Genomic DNA, 15,388 nt, shown 5'->3' with positions numbered 1-15,388 from the left:
ATCCAGATCATGACTAGAGACCATGAGCTGCCTATGAATGGAAGCACAGAACCTTGTCTGTCCAGCAGCACATATGCTTAACGTGGGTGGCAATGGGTTAAAGTAGAACTTAAGTCAGAAAATGAAGTCCTGCTAAAAGATTTCAGGCTGGCCCCTTTTGCAGGTATAGCTATATAAACCATTAAAAATAAGTAAAGCCCAGTGTCACCCTGCTCTGCACATGCTCTGTTGCTCTCCATTTTTAGGCATTGCCAAATTTCTAGAGGCTGATCTGCTGACAGCTTTAAAGTGGAATTAAGTCCTCCTATCCTTTACAGCCAAGGAAGTGGCTTCTGTTTGATCTGCAACTGCCATGGTGCTGCACATGTGATCATTTATGACACCAGCCCTATTGATGGTTTTATAGTTTGGTCGAGGACACAAGCAAATGTGACAATTAGCAATACAGGCATTCCAGGAATGAAACTGTTTTTTGAAACCATTAAATCGATGGGTTTAGTTCTACTTTGGTTTACTGATGTTCAGGGGCTGTGGACTTTAGCAAAATGGCAGCCTCCAGCAAGATGAAACAGGAACAATGTTGGAGGCAATTTACAGCACACACAAATTTTGGTAGCATAATTAATAATGTGGAATGTATGTTCTGTAATGTCTATCTACTATCTAATGTATGTTCCTTGCTAAAGAACATTATTTTTATCAAGTTGTTATGCTTTTACCTTGAGCTGAGAAGAGAATGAGAGCAATGGCCTATTCTAAAATTCATGAAGTCTAAACTTCCTAACATGATATTGCCCCTGGACACTCGAGGAGTAAATTTTTTATTTCAAATATATATCAAAAGCATCTCTGTAAAGAGTGTTGTTACTCTACCATAACGAGTGCTTTAAACCATGGGACATACGTAGTAAGAGCCATTTTACACCTGTCTGCCATGGTACATTGCACAACGTAAAATTACATTATGTTGTTTAACGTGTGTTGATTTAAAGTAGCCCATTCAAATGAATAGGCTGCCAACACAACAGACCAGACAAAAAAAAAAAAAAACAGATAAACCATTTTTTTCCGATGCAGAGCACCACAAAGCAAGATATCGGTGAATCCATCAAGAGCATGCTTACTGGGAAGTTAATCCGCACTTAAAATTTAACTGAACACAAAAAGTGAATATATCTTATAGGAAAACTTTAGAAATGTTACTTGAGTTTAAGCAGTACTCTGAAAACTTGTCTGGAATGCCTCCTAAAATTTAGCACTGCAGCCAGCAGTGCACTCCTGGTATATAAGTGTGTCTAGACACTTCTGTGCCTGCAGCCTCTTAGCTGTATACCTACAACAGGGTTTCTCAACTAGGGTTTCTCCAAAGGTTACTAGGGGTTCCTTGAGCAAGGAGCAATTTATACCGCACAGATAAGTTCTCGCTTACACCATTGATCTTTTTAGCTACAGTATATAGTAATTTCTAGAAGCGTTTCCCTGATACCGGAAAATTATTTCAAGGGTTCCTCTGTGATAAAAAGGTTGAGAAACTGATCTACAGGGTAAAATCTAAGCCACTGCTGCCTGACTGCTAGTACCATTAGTTTTGAGTGATATTTGGGGATGTAAATTCTGTGCTGCTCATAGTTCTCCTTGCTGGAGGCAATGACATGAGGAAGCCAAGTCCTGCCTCTAGCAAGATGGCCATCTCAATACAAAGACTCAGTGCAGGTGGAATAGTTCAGCTTTTCTCCAAAGGAGACGTATGGCCAAAGCTCTTTTGGCCGTACTTCTATGGATAACAGGAGTGCACTTAGTTTTGCACTCCTGTGACCCAGATTTAGCCAACAGTGGGCTAAAACATGGCACTGAGAGCCTGAGCCGCCACTCCTGCCCCCTCCATAGACCAGCACTCTGTGAGCACTGACAGTCAATGGCTCTCTGCTCACAGTGGTCTTTGATCGCTCAGTTCTCGGTCTTAGAGGTGGCAGGGGCAGATGCAGCTTCGAATCAAAGCTACATCCACCTAGGTAAGTATGTAGGTTTTTTTTTTACCCTAACCCAGCACTTCTCTTTTGAAGGCAGATCATAGAGACAGTAAGGTGAGTGAGCATTGTCATAAAAGAAAAGAAAAAGGAGCCGCAAACACCTAGTGCATTACCCGCGGTCACCATAAAAAATGTTTTAATAAAATGCCAAAAACATACAGACAAGAAGAATAATAAAATCACATTACAAGAATCCACCACACATGGAATGGAACATGTCCCTGTAGATAGGACCGCTAACGCGTTTCGGGAGTCAAGCTCCCTTCATCAGAGCTCTGATGATTCTTGTAATGCGATTTTATTATTCTTCTTTACTGTGAGTATGTTTTTGGCATTTTATTAAAACATTTTTTATGGTGACCACAGGCAATGCACGAGGTGTTTGCGCCTCCTTTTTCTTTTATGTACCCATGTTGGAGTTCCCTGCCTGAGGAGAGCATCGCTTGGCTGAATTGTTTGGTTGGAGTTAGTGAGCATTAGGACAGGACGTGTTAACTGGCAGGATTATCAGGTAGCAATATTTAGAAAAAATTATGTGAAAAATGAAAAACTAATTATAAAAAAAAAAAACTTTAAACTAACAAAGTCACCGGTTTGTTAGTAAATGTAAAGAGGAAAAGATGGCCAGTACTCCCGACCACCCAAGGTGAATAAACGATATAAAGTGGCCTCAGACTTTTATTGCATCAGGGTGTGTGGTTTGGTTGAGACATGTAGGCTGGGGCTGCTCATTATTGTTTATTCACCTGGGCTGGTCGGAAACAGCAGCAATCCTTTCCCCTTTACATTCACCAATCCTCTGGACTGGAATCAGGACAAGCCTGTGCCCCATGTTCTGGGACACGGATATGCTTTCACCTCTACATAAAGAATCAAATAGGTCACGGTAACAAAGCCACTGGATCATAGGGCTGGAAAACTGCAATCTATTACATTTTTGTTTTTTAAATCTGCTAAGCATGTAAGCCAACCAAGGGTCCTGGTTAAGTTCATTTCTTGTTCCTTACTATACCTTCATGCCTCTGATACGCTTGCTTTTCATCTGTAAGTCTCAATGTTTGGGGCTTTGCACTGGCACTTTTTGTTGTGGTTCCACATACAATTGTGAAAGTATGCATCTGTTTTTACGTTAATTTAAAACATTTTTAATTAAAGTGGTTGTTAAGCCACTCTGACCTCCTTATACTATCCGCTCTGTCTTCTAATCCTGTGTGCCCCTGTGTGTGTGATTTATAAAAAAAATGCAGTGTATACCTGCTTTCAGAGCGGCTCTCATGTGACCGGCCGCCTCTTTCCTCTCCCCTTCTGACAGCTGCAGCGGGAGGGGCCGAGAATCCGCTGTTGACATCAGCTGGGAGGAGAGGAAGAGAGAGGCGGCCAGTCACCTGAGGGGCACTCTGAAAGCAGGTATAGACAGCATTTTTTTTATAAATCACAGGGGCACACAGCATTAGGAGACAAGAGAGGATAGTATAAAAATGTAGATGTTATTTTAGCAGCAGGAGTGGAGGGGTGGACACTGTCACTAGCTGACAGGCAGGGAAGGGGGAGGAGGACACAAGAGAGCAGATAGAAGAGCTGTGGATCACAAAGGTATGTAAACGGACCACGGTGTCAGGCTCAGCAGCCATGATATACTGTGGTCAGTTTACATTGGGGAGGGTAGAAACTGGCTGGATCAGCCAGGTTTTTTAGGGTTATACAAGGGGCCAAATTACACAGCACAAGCACTGTGCTGTATAACATGCTTTAAAGGGACAGGATCCATTTTTCTTTTTTACGGTGACAAACGCTTTAAGGCCACATTGCTACGTAGCATGACTGAGTGCTGTCCAATTATTGTGAGCTGCCACCAAGGTGCATGTTGCTAAATCAATTGAGAGTCTGTTATTGTCCCCTTTTCTTTGCACAATTTTGGTACTAAAATCATTCTCTGCTTCATTTGGCGGCTTAGCCTGGAATACAGATTGTTTTAATATTTTTTTCTGAAGAGGGTGTTTTTAAAACTGAATTCCAGGCAAACCGCTAAATACACAGATGAAAAACACAACTGATAGATGTTTTACTTGCCAGTTATGTATTTCTGTCTATTCAGCCCTGATATTTACACAGCTTAGCCAGAGTCCAGATTTAGGTTGATAGTCTGGAAGCAATACAGCTTGGCCATTTGATTGGACAGTGAAAGAAAAGAAGTCCTCACCTTGCTTTCTTCAATGAGCATGATTCTAGTTGTCACACATGCATGCAACATCCTTGATTGGGTAATGCTGTTACCCCTTCCTCTACCTTTTAGAATTCTTTTTAATATTGTATATATACTTGATGTGGGAATTCAATTAACAATAAGGCTACAACATTCTTTTCCGAGGGGTTTATACAACAGAAGTGTTAAATTCGGGTACTTACACTAAAAAAAATACTTTAAATATTTTTTGAGTGTATTTAAAAAACTGTATTGATTTTTTTAATTTTTTTTTTTATTACTACCTGAAATTTTGCCTTAGGTTTATGCTGAACAGTCTAGTATTAATTTTATAGGACAGTGGTAGTCAAATTTTGAGTTAAAGGGGGCTCAAATGCGGCCCCTGACATCACGAAAGGGCCACACATATTGTTCAATATATAAAGGACTGTCAAACTGCAGACCTAATAGATAAAATGAGGGTTAGAGAGTGTGGACATGTTAAATTTCTGGCTGGGGATATGCTGCAGAAGACAATGGGCACAATTTACTAAAGCTTATCGCATGCGTTATGTCGGTCACGTGATCACTTAATGCATACGATAACCAAAATGTCAATTCACTATCGCTCATATAGGGCATTTAACGGAAACACCAAAAACATTCAGTAAATAATGCATAAAAAGGTATTAAAGTCAATTCACTAAAGGAAATAAATAAATGCATGCGGTAATTAAGTATTGCTCTGAGCTTGCATTAATTTTGCGGTAACCACAGCACTGTCAAGAACCCCCCCCGTGATTGGTTGAAAAATAGGCAGGAAAGTGCAAGCTGGAGGTGTGTGGAGTGTTATCTAGAGGCTGTAAGAGGATATCTCATTGAAATGCATCCAGTCTCCTTGTATTTAGGGCAATACAGAAGAGGAGGAGGAGGAGATGTCAAGTGGTCTTTTTGAAGGTAAGAACCTTCGAAGAACAATCGCACAGTTCTGGACCAATTCTCTGACGCGCAGACACTGCAGAAGTTCCGGTTATCCAAGCAACTGATAAACAAGCTCTATATCCAACTGATCGGGCACTTTGAGCTCTTTTAGGCCCTGTTCACACCTGAGCGTATTTCAGCTCGTAAAACGCTCATCCCTGAAGTCTCAAAAGCCCAACAAGCAAAATCCCATTCATTTCAATGGCCCCTGTTCACATCTGAGGGTTTTGTCTCCTGAAGCAAAATGCCTGAAGCTCAAAAAAGTATGTGAGCTTCTTTTTTGGTAGATTACAACTTTTTTTTTGTTAGATGTCAATGCCTGCCTCCAAACACCTGCAAAAAACGCCTGAAAAAAGCCTGTAAAAATTCCCGAAAACGATACGCTCAGGTGTGAATGGAGCCTTAGTGAAGTCATGCCACACCAGCCATGGCCAAGCTGCTGTCAGCCTTAAATTTTTTTGGAAAGGTGTCATACCAGATGGTCGCAGGTGAGATTGTGGGAATTTCCCAGTCCTCTTTTTCCAGTCTCCTCACCCAAGTTCTAATTGGATTTCCTGCAATAGCACCAAAATACATCTTTTTCCCTGATTCACGCCAGGATGTGACATTCATGCGATATGCATGCGATAATTTACCGCACAATGTCATGTGGTATTTTTGACTAGATAATGCATGCGAGTTCATAACGAGAGTTTCTTTGTGAATTGCACCAGTTTTTTTTAATATTGTGTGATATGTTGCTGCATACTCGAAGGCGGCAACATATCGTTTAGTGAATTGTGCCCAATATGAAATTGGAAACATGTAGAGATCAATGCTATTTCTCTAATCAATAATCCCACTACAAACTGCTTAGGTCTGAGGGCAGCACATCATATACTAAAGGGCTGTAGGCTGGGCACCAGGGTTTTAGGGTCCGATTGTTCCCAAACAACTAAAACCTACTTTCAATAGACACTAAAGGGTTTGTATGTTTAACAAGCATTCATTTTGTTCAAGCGTAACCCCATCAATATTGAATACTTTAACATATTTTTCGAACACTTCAACATTCCTTAAGATACATATACAAAGAAAGCAAATATACACTACCACCATCCTCCCTGAACTTAAATTTCTGCTATGGGTGGATTGGTCCTTTAAGCTGAAAATCACAAATGCCACATTATCACTCAGGTTTACTACAATCAAAATTAACAGTTTATAAAATAATTATTTTACATTATACACATTTGGTCAAACATTTTTTTTTTAAGTGTACACATATTTACACAAGAAGCTATGACCTATTTTAAGTCACTCGTCAATCTGCTACTGGAATTTATAAAACTGAATGAGTACAGTGACTTAGAGGTAATGTGAAGGGTAACATCACTGTAACCAACTGAGCGTGCAGTTCAATAAAGTGTGACATGTCTGAACAACAAACGTCCAACAGCAGTATCTATTCTTGTGTACTGGGTCATAAATTAGTGTTTTCCACTGAACATGCAGAAACACAGTAGAGGGATTAATACAAAGGCACGTGGAGAGGTACAGAGGAATAGATTGGATATCCAAGAGGTGGGTCTGCTGCTTGCACCGTTAGGTTCCGTAGTAGCACTGGGTGAGCCTGTATGCTATAGCGCTCCTCATCATCATTTGTGGCGTACAGAAGTTCCCAGGAAAGATTTGCCCATTGACCTCGAACAGCTTCTGCATTAAGTTTCCCGATCTGAACCAGCTGCTCCTGAAGGGTGAGTACTCTGCCAGTGTATACGCCCTGGATGCAAGGAAAATATTGGTTAAAGCATCTGCTTCTCACCACATTTACATTGAACAAAACCAAAGCTAAAAAAAAATTGCACACAGGAATCCTGCAACTGTCATTTTAATAGCTAAATGAGGCTAGTAGTATTATATCAACTGCTAAAAGTAGGCATATAGCAGACTACTGCTGCAAAACTTAGGGCAAACAGCTAAATACACAATTAAAATACATATGTGGGAGTTGTCCTACTTGCCAAAGTATTTGAATATTTATACAGCCCTGCCAGACAGCCTGGTAACCTACCTTTAAAGGGATGCAGCTATGTTTCCCCTACCTACCTCCAACCAGTGACTGGACAGTAAAGGAGTGGGAACAGGCTGGTCCATAAATGCCATCTCTTTACTCTCTCCTCCTGTTAGCATGTTCCTTTAATTTCAAAAAATTGGATTGGAACCCCATAATGTCCTCCTTAACAAGAATCTGAAATCAAGTCCCATTCAGGTGTCTATACTGGCTAAAAAAGACAGCGAAGTTCCAAAGTAATAAAAGCTAAATTAGGTATCATCAAGCCAAGTTGACACCATAGTTAGGGGTATAAAATCCAAAATTCCATTATTATACCATATCTGGTGTGGGTCAGTATACCCAACATTCACTATACAAAAAGAAAAGGGGAAAGGATCCCAAGAAAAAGCAGTTTCTAAGTTTGACACCAAATGGTAATATAGTAAAAATAGACGACACTGTTTACTCTTTATTTTTAGCGCAATAGGGTAGGTAGGCATTTATTTATTATGAAATAATTTGTTATCATTACCTCACACATATGGAATGTTTTTTTGAATCCTGTATAGACATGCTATGTTAACTATGTATGGGTATATTCCATGGATAGATTGTACGAATTAACAAATCTGTCATGTGTATTCTGACAATGGACCAATTTTTTATGAATGTATTACTTTTTGATGTTTGTATGTTTTCTCCTTTATAGTCTTGTATATGGGTAGACCCTTTCATTATATTAAAGACGGTCTGGTCTTGAAAAAGCAGATGTTCCGCAAAACGCGTCGCCCATCACACAAAGATTAAAACTTTACCCTCATTCTTTGTAATGTATTTTTCTATTATGTGCTTCTTTTATATTGTATAAAATAAAAGGTATATTTTTTACTATCTTTAGCTCTGTATATATCAATGTGACAAGAGAAGTATACTTAAAGTCCCATTTCCAACATTCCTTCTCCTTTCTCCTCTATAGTAAAAATATACCTTATTCAGGACTTCAAAATGAGAAAAAAGCACAACAATAATGCAATCTACACCTCCACCCAACACTAAAAATTATGACGTTGTTAATTCTAAAAACAACACCAGAGTCCGGACTCAATAACAACTGGTTTATACATATGAACATTATGGTCACCATAACACCATGAACACCATTCATGACTCCAAGCTCAATTCAGAGCATATCTGTATGTACAAAAATGCATGCATCAGGAAAATGGAACAGCATGAAGTGTTGGAGTGATAGTGACCGCTCTTCGGGCGCTTCAAGAATATTCTTTTAGCAATAAACTGTATAATAGACGATATTCATGTTTATTAACCAGTCTAGACTCTAGTGTTGTTTTTAAAATTGACAATGTTGTCATTTTAAGTGAGTGGAGATGTAGATTGCATTATTGTTGTGCTTTTTTCAAATTTTTAAGTCCTGAATAAGGTATATTTTTACTATATTACCATTTGGGGTTGCACTTGGTACCTACTTTTTCTTGCGGCCCTTTTCCCCTTTCTTTTTGTAAAGTCCCAAAGCAAGCAGCATTCCACTCAAGGAAAGATACTAAATAAAAAAAAAAAAGGGGAGGGGAGGCCAGTCACAGAGACCTGTTAGGCCTCATGCACACTGGACAATTTTTCTGCTGCTCCTAGGGGCATTTGGCATTTTTTTCCCTGCATCTAAATGTCACTGCCTTTTAGCCTATGTGTCCATGCACACAAAGGTGTTTAGAGGAATTTAGAGGTAGAAAAAACCCATCCAGTGGGTCCAGGAGCAGTAGAGTTTTGGCAGAAAAAACGCTTGAAGCTCCAAATTGTGCCTAGGTACTAGGTACGTTTATCGATTAAACGTTGATTAATTTCAGTATCCAGAATAAATGATTATTATGACCAATGCAATTCATTAACTGCCACGCACCTAAACATGTTACACGAGTTTACAGGTGCCAATCGCTTTTTCTGCATAGACGCTGCTGCCAGGAGGAAAGGAGTCTGGGAGAGTTAGCAAAACAACCAGTGTGCATGAGGCCATAAAGCCATTGAACTTGCCTCTCCTCTGATCACAGAGTGCTTTTTCCACGTTATAAATAGAACGCTCTGTAGGACACCGTAGACACCTCACTGCAGCCTGCATTTTATGAATTGTATGTAAAATGCACACAGTGTTGAGGAAACTCTGCAGTGTCCAGTGGCGAGTGGTATCTGTGCGCAGTTATAAATGGAGCGCCTAAAGTATATCTAAAACCTTTTTTTACATTTTGGATTTGGCATGTTGAGGGGTTTAGAATCTCTGGCAGGTTTTTAATGCCATACATGTCTTTGCTGGAGACATTTATGCTCTCTGTCTTGGTGACCACTGGAGACTTGACAGGGCACATTATAATTTGTGTAAGAAACAATTGTGTCTCAGATGAGAAAGACTGAAAGAACTTGAGAATCTTGGCTGCCCTCGAGTTCCTGGCTTTTCACCCATATTGCACAATAGTGGTTTCAACCTTTTACTACATTTAGATTTTTACAAGACTTTACTTGTTATGGTTATTACACTAGATAAGCCTACGAGATGTCACACTGTCGGAACAGCTGCTTCTGATCCCTTGTAAGCACAAGCAGCTGACACATTCAGAAAATAAGTAACTAAATTATAAAGCAAAGTTCAGCTCATTACAGGTCTCTTAGGCTACAGGAATTACACCTGCAGATTAATACTACATGGTTTAGAACAGAGGTGTGTGACCTCTGGGCCAGGATCTCAAGCAGTAGTCAGTTTTCAGGGTAAATGATTTTAGAATGTAAGCTTCAATGAGCAGGGCCTTCTGATTCCTCCTGTATTAAGTTGTATTGTAACTGTACTGTCTGCCCTCATGTTATAAAGTGCTGTGCAAACTGTTGGAGCTGTCTACAAATCTTGTATAATATTAATAATAATTGCAAAAAAAAAAATGTAAGCAATGCCTTCTCTTAATGATTAACATGTATGCAAGCTCTAACAATGAACTTCAAGTCATACTGGTCTCGTTTTTTTTTTTTTTTTAGTTAAAAATAACAAACATGTTATACTTCCCTCCTCTGTGCAGTTGGTTTTGCACAAAGCAGCCCAGATCCTCCTCTTCTCGGGTCCCTCTTCTGTGATCCTGGCCCCTCCCTCCTGCCCAGTGCCCCACAGCAAGCAGCTTGCTATGTGGCACCCGAGCCACAGCTATCTGTGTCCATTCAGACATGGAGCCATGGCCCGGCCCCACCCCCTTTCTCCCCTCATTGCCTGACTGACTTTGACTGACAGCAGCAGGGGCCAATGGTGCCACGCTGCTGTCTCAGCCAATGGGGAGCCGAGTCTCTCCTGCAACATCGCTGGATCTAGATGGAACTCAGGTAATAATTAGGGGGGCTGATGCACACAGAAGGCTTTTTATCCTAATGCATTGAATGCATTAAGATAAAAAACCTTCTGACTTCACAACCACTTTCACTTATTTGCTACCTTTTGGACTTTTAATATACCACTGAAAGTGTTTTGTTAACATACATCCACAAGACAGGCGGTGAAAGACTACATTCAGGTAGCAAAAATATTCCAACATGCCGGAAAACTCTAAGGCTGCATTCACATGTCAGCGTATGGATCGCGGGCAGAATCGATGCGATTCCGCCCGCGATCCGGAGATTATTGCAAATCGCTGGACGCCTGTGCGTTGCCCGTGATTTGCAATAGCACCCCAAACGCTGAGCGATGTTGCCACGATTTCCACCTGCCGATTCGCGGTAACATCGCGCAAAAAAAAATCGCGGGACGCAATGCGCTCCAAAGAAGCTCTTGTACTTTTTTGGGCGTAATGCGTCCTGCAATTTTTTTTTGCGCGATGTTACCGCGATTTGGCAGGCGGAAATCGCGGCAACATCGCTCAGCGTTTGGGGTGCCATTGCAAATCACGGGCAACGCACAGGCGTCCCGCGATTTGCAATAATCTCCGGATCGCGGGCGGAATCGCGGCGATTCTGCCCGCGATCCATACGCTGACATGTGAATGCAGCCTTAGCGCAACAAGCACTTCTCTTCAAGTCACTGTTCTATGCTTAACCACTTCTGGACTGGAAGGTTTTACCCCCTTAATGACTAGGCCATATTTTGCGATTTTACGGTAAGTCAAAAATCCAGTTCTCTATTGTTCATTGACAGACGCAGCTTCATATTCTTCTTAACCATTGGGACGTCCCAAAGCAGTATTTGCATGAAGGGTGGGAAAACAACGCAGAGAAAAAACGTAATTCCTCAAAGTCTAAATTTAGCCAAGCAGTAAACATGGAGCTTGACCAGGAACAACTGGAGCTCACCTAGAAACACATACACCCTCAAAGAGAAAATATTCTCTTTTTAAACAGCAGCCTGCAAAACCTTGCGGCAAGAAGAACCATCCAAAGATGCCAACACATCTACCTTGTAAAATTTTGTAAACGTGTGCACAGACGACCAAGTTGCCGCCTTGCAAACTTGTATAACTGACCCCTGATGGCAAAAAACCCAAGAAGCACTCAGCGCCCTAGTAGAATGCGCCTTCACAGGAAAAGGTGGAACCTGACCCTTCAGTGAATAAGCCTGTACCACCGTCTGCCTGATCCATATGGATATTGTCGCCGCAGACTCAGCCAATCCCTTTCAAGGTCCTTCCATGAGAACAAAAGGAGAGCCTGATTTCCTGAAAGACTCCGTAACCGCCAGGCAAAACCTAATTGCCCAAACCACAGCCAAAGAATGCAAGGCATTTTCCTTGGGATGCTTGGGCTTAGGACAGAGTGAAGGCAGCACAATGTCTTCATTCAATGGAAATCAGAAACCACCTTAGGAAGAAATGACTGATTAGGTCGAAGTACCACTTAATCTCTGTGGACAACCAGAGAAGGAGAACGGCAGGATAGCGCCGCCAATTAAGACACTCTGCGGGCAGAGGTAATAGCTACCAAAACAGCTACCTTCTGTGACAGGGTAAGCAGAGGAATCTCCCTAAGTTTTCAAAGGGAGGTTTTTGAAGAACAGACAGTAAAAAGTTAAGATCCCATGGAGGTAACGGGGACCGTATCGGAGGAGCCACATGACAAACTCCCTGGATAAAAGTGCGAATCAAAGAATGCGTAACTTAAGGGTGTTGAAAAAAAGACAGCCAAAGCCGACACCTGGCCTTTAATAGTACCCAAGGCCAACTGCTGCTCAACCCCTCTTTGGAGGAAAGCCAATATCCTAGCCATTGAAAAGAAGCGTGGATGCACCTTAATCGATTCACACCATGAGATGTACGATTTCCACGTACGATGATAAATCTTCCTGGAGGTAGATTTTCTAGCCTTCAACTGTGTAGGAATCACTGAGTCAGAAAGACCCCTATCCTTCAATACCTGGCTTTCAACAGCCACACCATTAAAGCCAGCGACTGTAAAGCAGGATGGAAGATCGGCCCTTGAGACAACAGATCTTCCCTGAGAGGAAGTCTCCAAGGAGCATCGGTGACTAACCTTACCAGATCTGCATACCAAGACTGGTGAGGCCAGTCTGGGGCCACCAGAATGACCGGAATCCCTTCCACCTCTATTAAGCGCAGAAGCTTCAGCAGAGGAAATGCACAGATTAGCTGATACTGATCCCAAGGAGCCACCCGTGCGTCTGTGGCGTCGGCCAAAGGATCCTGAGACCTGGCTACAAACCTGTGTACCTTCTCGTTGAGCCGAGAAACTAACAGGTCTACATCGGCGGAGAGGGCTGGAACAAAATTTTCTTCCCATATTAAGATCTTGGCCATCTCCCGGGCCGCCAGGACAATCTTGGTGCCCCTTGATGATTAACGTAAACCACGGCCGTGGCATTGTCTGATTGAATCCAAACCGGACAACCCTGCAGATGATTTGTCCAGTGAAAGCAAAGCTTTATTGCTCTGAGTTCAAGAATATTGATCAGAGTCCAGGTCCCCTAGACACACAGCTTTCCAAGTACTCCCCCCCCCCCCCCCAGCCGGACAGGCTGGCATCCGTGGATACCATGGTCCAAAACAATGGAAGTAAGGGCTAAGGAATGGAGCCACCACAGAAAAGCACTTCTTGCGTTTTGACTCAACAGAATCAAATTGTCCAAAGATTTTGGATCCTTGTTCCACTTGACAAGAGTACACCTTTGCAGAAGTCTTGTGTGGAACTGAGAAAACAGAACTGAAGGTAGACACCATCAGGCCTTGAGCTCGCATGCAAGTCTGCAATGAGGACAGAGTGCTGGATAACAGCAACCAAATTGCCCCCTGCAACTTTGGAAGCTTTTCCAGGGGAAGAAACACCCTTGCAGAGGGTGAGTCCAGAGTCAGTCCAAAATAAACCATTTTGGAGGCTGGGACCAGAGCAGATTTTCTGAAATTGATGGTCCAACCGAACTCTTGCAGAGTCCATACAGTGATTGACAGATCACCCACCAGAACTGAGTGGGAGTCTGCTCTTAAGAGGAGATCGTCCAGGTACCCTAGTACCGCAATCCCCCGCTGTCACAGTAATGCCAATACCGGAGCCAATGCGTTGGTAAAGACCCTGGGGGCAGAGGCGAGACCAAAGGGTAACGCCACAAATTGATAATGTTCCTCTCCTACAGCGAAGCGAAGAAAACGCTGGTGTCCAGCGTAAATAGGGATGTGCAGTTATGCAACCTCGATATCAATAGAGGCCAAAAAGTCAACGACAATCGGGAGGCACCACTCCGGACAGACTACCTCTCCATTCAGGGTGGAGGGTGCTGACGGCCAAGGGGCACGCTGCAACTCAGGCCGAACCAGGTCGTGTGTGTCCCGGCGAGGTGTTTCACTTGCGGGCCAGCCCCAGCCCACTGGGGCTCTGTCGTGGCGAGGCCTAGGGCTATAACCTGCACACGCTCGCTGGCCAGACTGGGAGACCTTAAGGATCTAGGATATCCAGTCCGAAACCCTGTCCGGCTGTTGATTGCAATTCTCTCAGGAACATAACTAGCTAAAAAATTTAAATTTTAACAAAGGTTCTCTTTAAAATAAAAAAAACAAGCTAAGACCGAAGTCCCAGCCGGAAACTAGGTCCTACTCCTAAACTAGGCAGAAACAAACTGAATCCTATAGCAGTGAGTGGGTGTATACCCCCAGGGACTGCCCCATAGGCTTGGTAAAGTTTTTTCCTGCCCAGTGCCCTTCTCCTGTAGCGGGCAGCATAACCTAATGGTTAGGAAGAACATGGAGCTGCATCTGTCAATAAACGATAGAGAAAGAAAAATTTGGCTTTCGGTACACCTTAAGAAAAAACATTACAGATTTTATTACACGTAACATGGCAGTTAAAATGAAAGTAGTGCTAATTCATGTGCCCATTTTTGTTTCAAATTTTGCTAAGTCCTTTGGTGAACTTACCATGTTTGGGTCATGGCCCAGGGAGAAGAGGTATGGTTTCTCTTGTAAAACAGCCTGCTGCCACTCAGAATCCGAAACCAAACCAATGTACCAGTCATTGTCATACTCTTCAAGGTAATTAAGAAGCTCCTTGAAATCTTCCACTGGCCCCAAACTTGCTTTATCAACCATGAGCTTAAAGGTATACCTGCAAGATAAGTTCACAGATGTACACATGATATAAAAGTTCAAATACATGGCAAGGCTTAAAAAGGGTTTGACTTTGACATATCACATGAGCAGGCTTTCCTTTCCTTTGAACTAATTGTTGCCAGTGGTACTTTACTACTTTGAAAGTATCAAAAGTAGGGGAAACACAATGCATGTTTGGAAGCACAAAGCTGTGCAGCCCTTAAGCTGGCCATCCATCAAATATCTTGGGTACAACCAGCATGTCAGATTTTTTAGCATAAGATTATTGCCAGCTGCTATAGCCACTAGCAGTAATCCTTCTGCTCTCCTGGCAGGGATGACTCCCTCTGCCGGGAGAACACCATAGTTTAGCGGGAGTGATTCTCACATTAACACTGTGTTAATGAGGAAATGGAGCAATTTTCTTTCCTGAGACTCATGGTTGCAGGAAAGAAAATTTCAAGATCTATGGCCTGCCTTAGTGCTTTTAGTGAAAGATCAGATTGTTTCTTGTTTCCGATATTTAGTTGATGGTGGGAGTACACACTGGTCCCTTACATAATTCATAAAATCACATATGTTGACCTGCAACAAC

The 15,388-nt window shown here is 42.2% G+C and overlaps 1 protein-coding gene across 1 annotated transcript in view; it reads right to left on the bottom strand.

Moving 5' to 3' along the window:
- Positions 1–6,353: 6,353 nt before the first annotated feature.
- The window catches only part of PCNX4 (pecanex 4), a 140,401-nt gene continuing 131,366 nt past the window's right edge, over positions 6,354–15,388 (bottom strand). Inside the window, exons 11-12 of the mRNA XM_082275719.1 lie at positions 14,623–14,809; positions 6,354–6,955 (exon numbers count right to left, since the gene is read on the bottom strand). Of these exons, the coding sequence (XP_082131845.1) occupies positions 6,704–6,955; positions 14,623–14,809 (439 nt within the window). The 3' untranslated portion in view covers positions 6,354–6,703. The remainder of the gene's footprint in view (positions 6,956–14,622; positions 14,810–15,388) is intronic.

The sequence above is a fragment of the Pelophylax lessonae genome (genome assembly GCF_965119305.1).
Source record: "Pelophylax lessonae genome assembly, chromosome: 13".
In the NCBI taxonomy this organism is placed as follows: Eukaryota; Metazoa; Chordata; class Amphibia; order Anura; family Ranidae; genus Pelophylax; species Pelophylax lessonae.
Note: the sequence above shows the minus strand (reverse complement) of the source record. Positions and strands in the feature narration are given on the sequence as shown.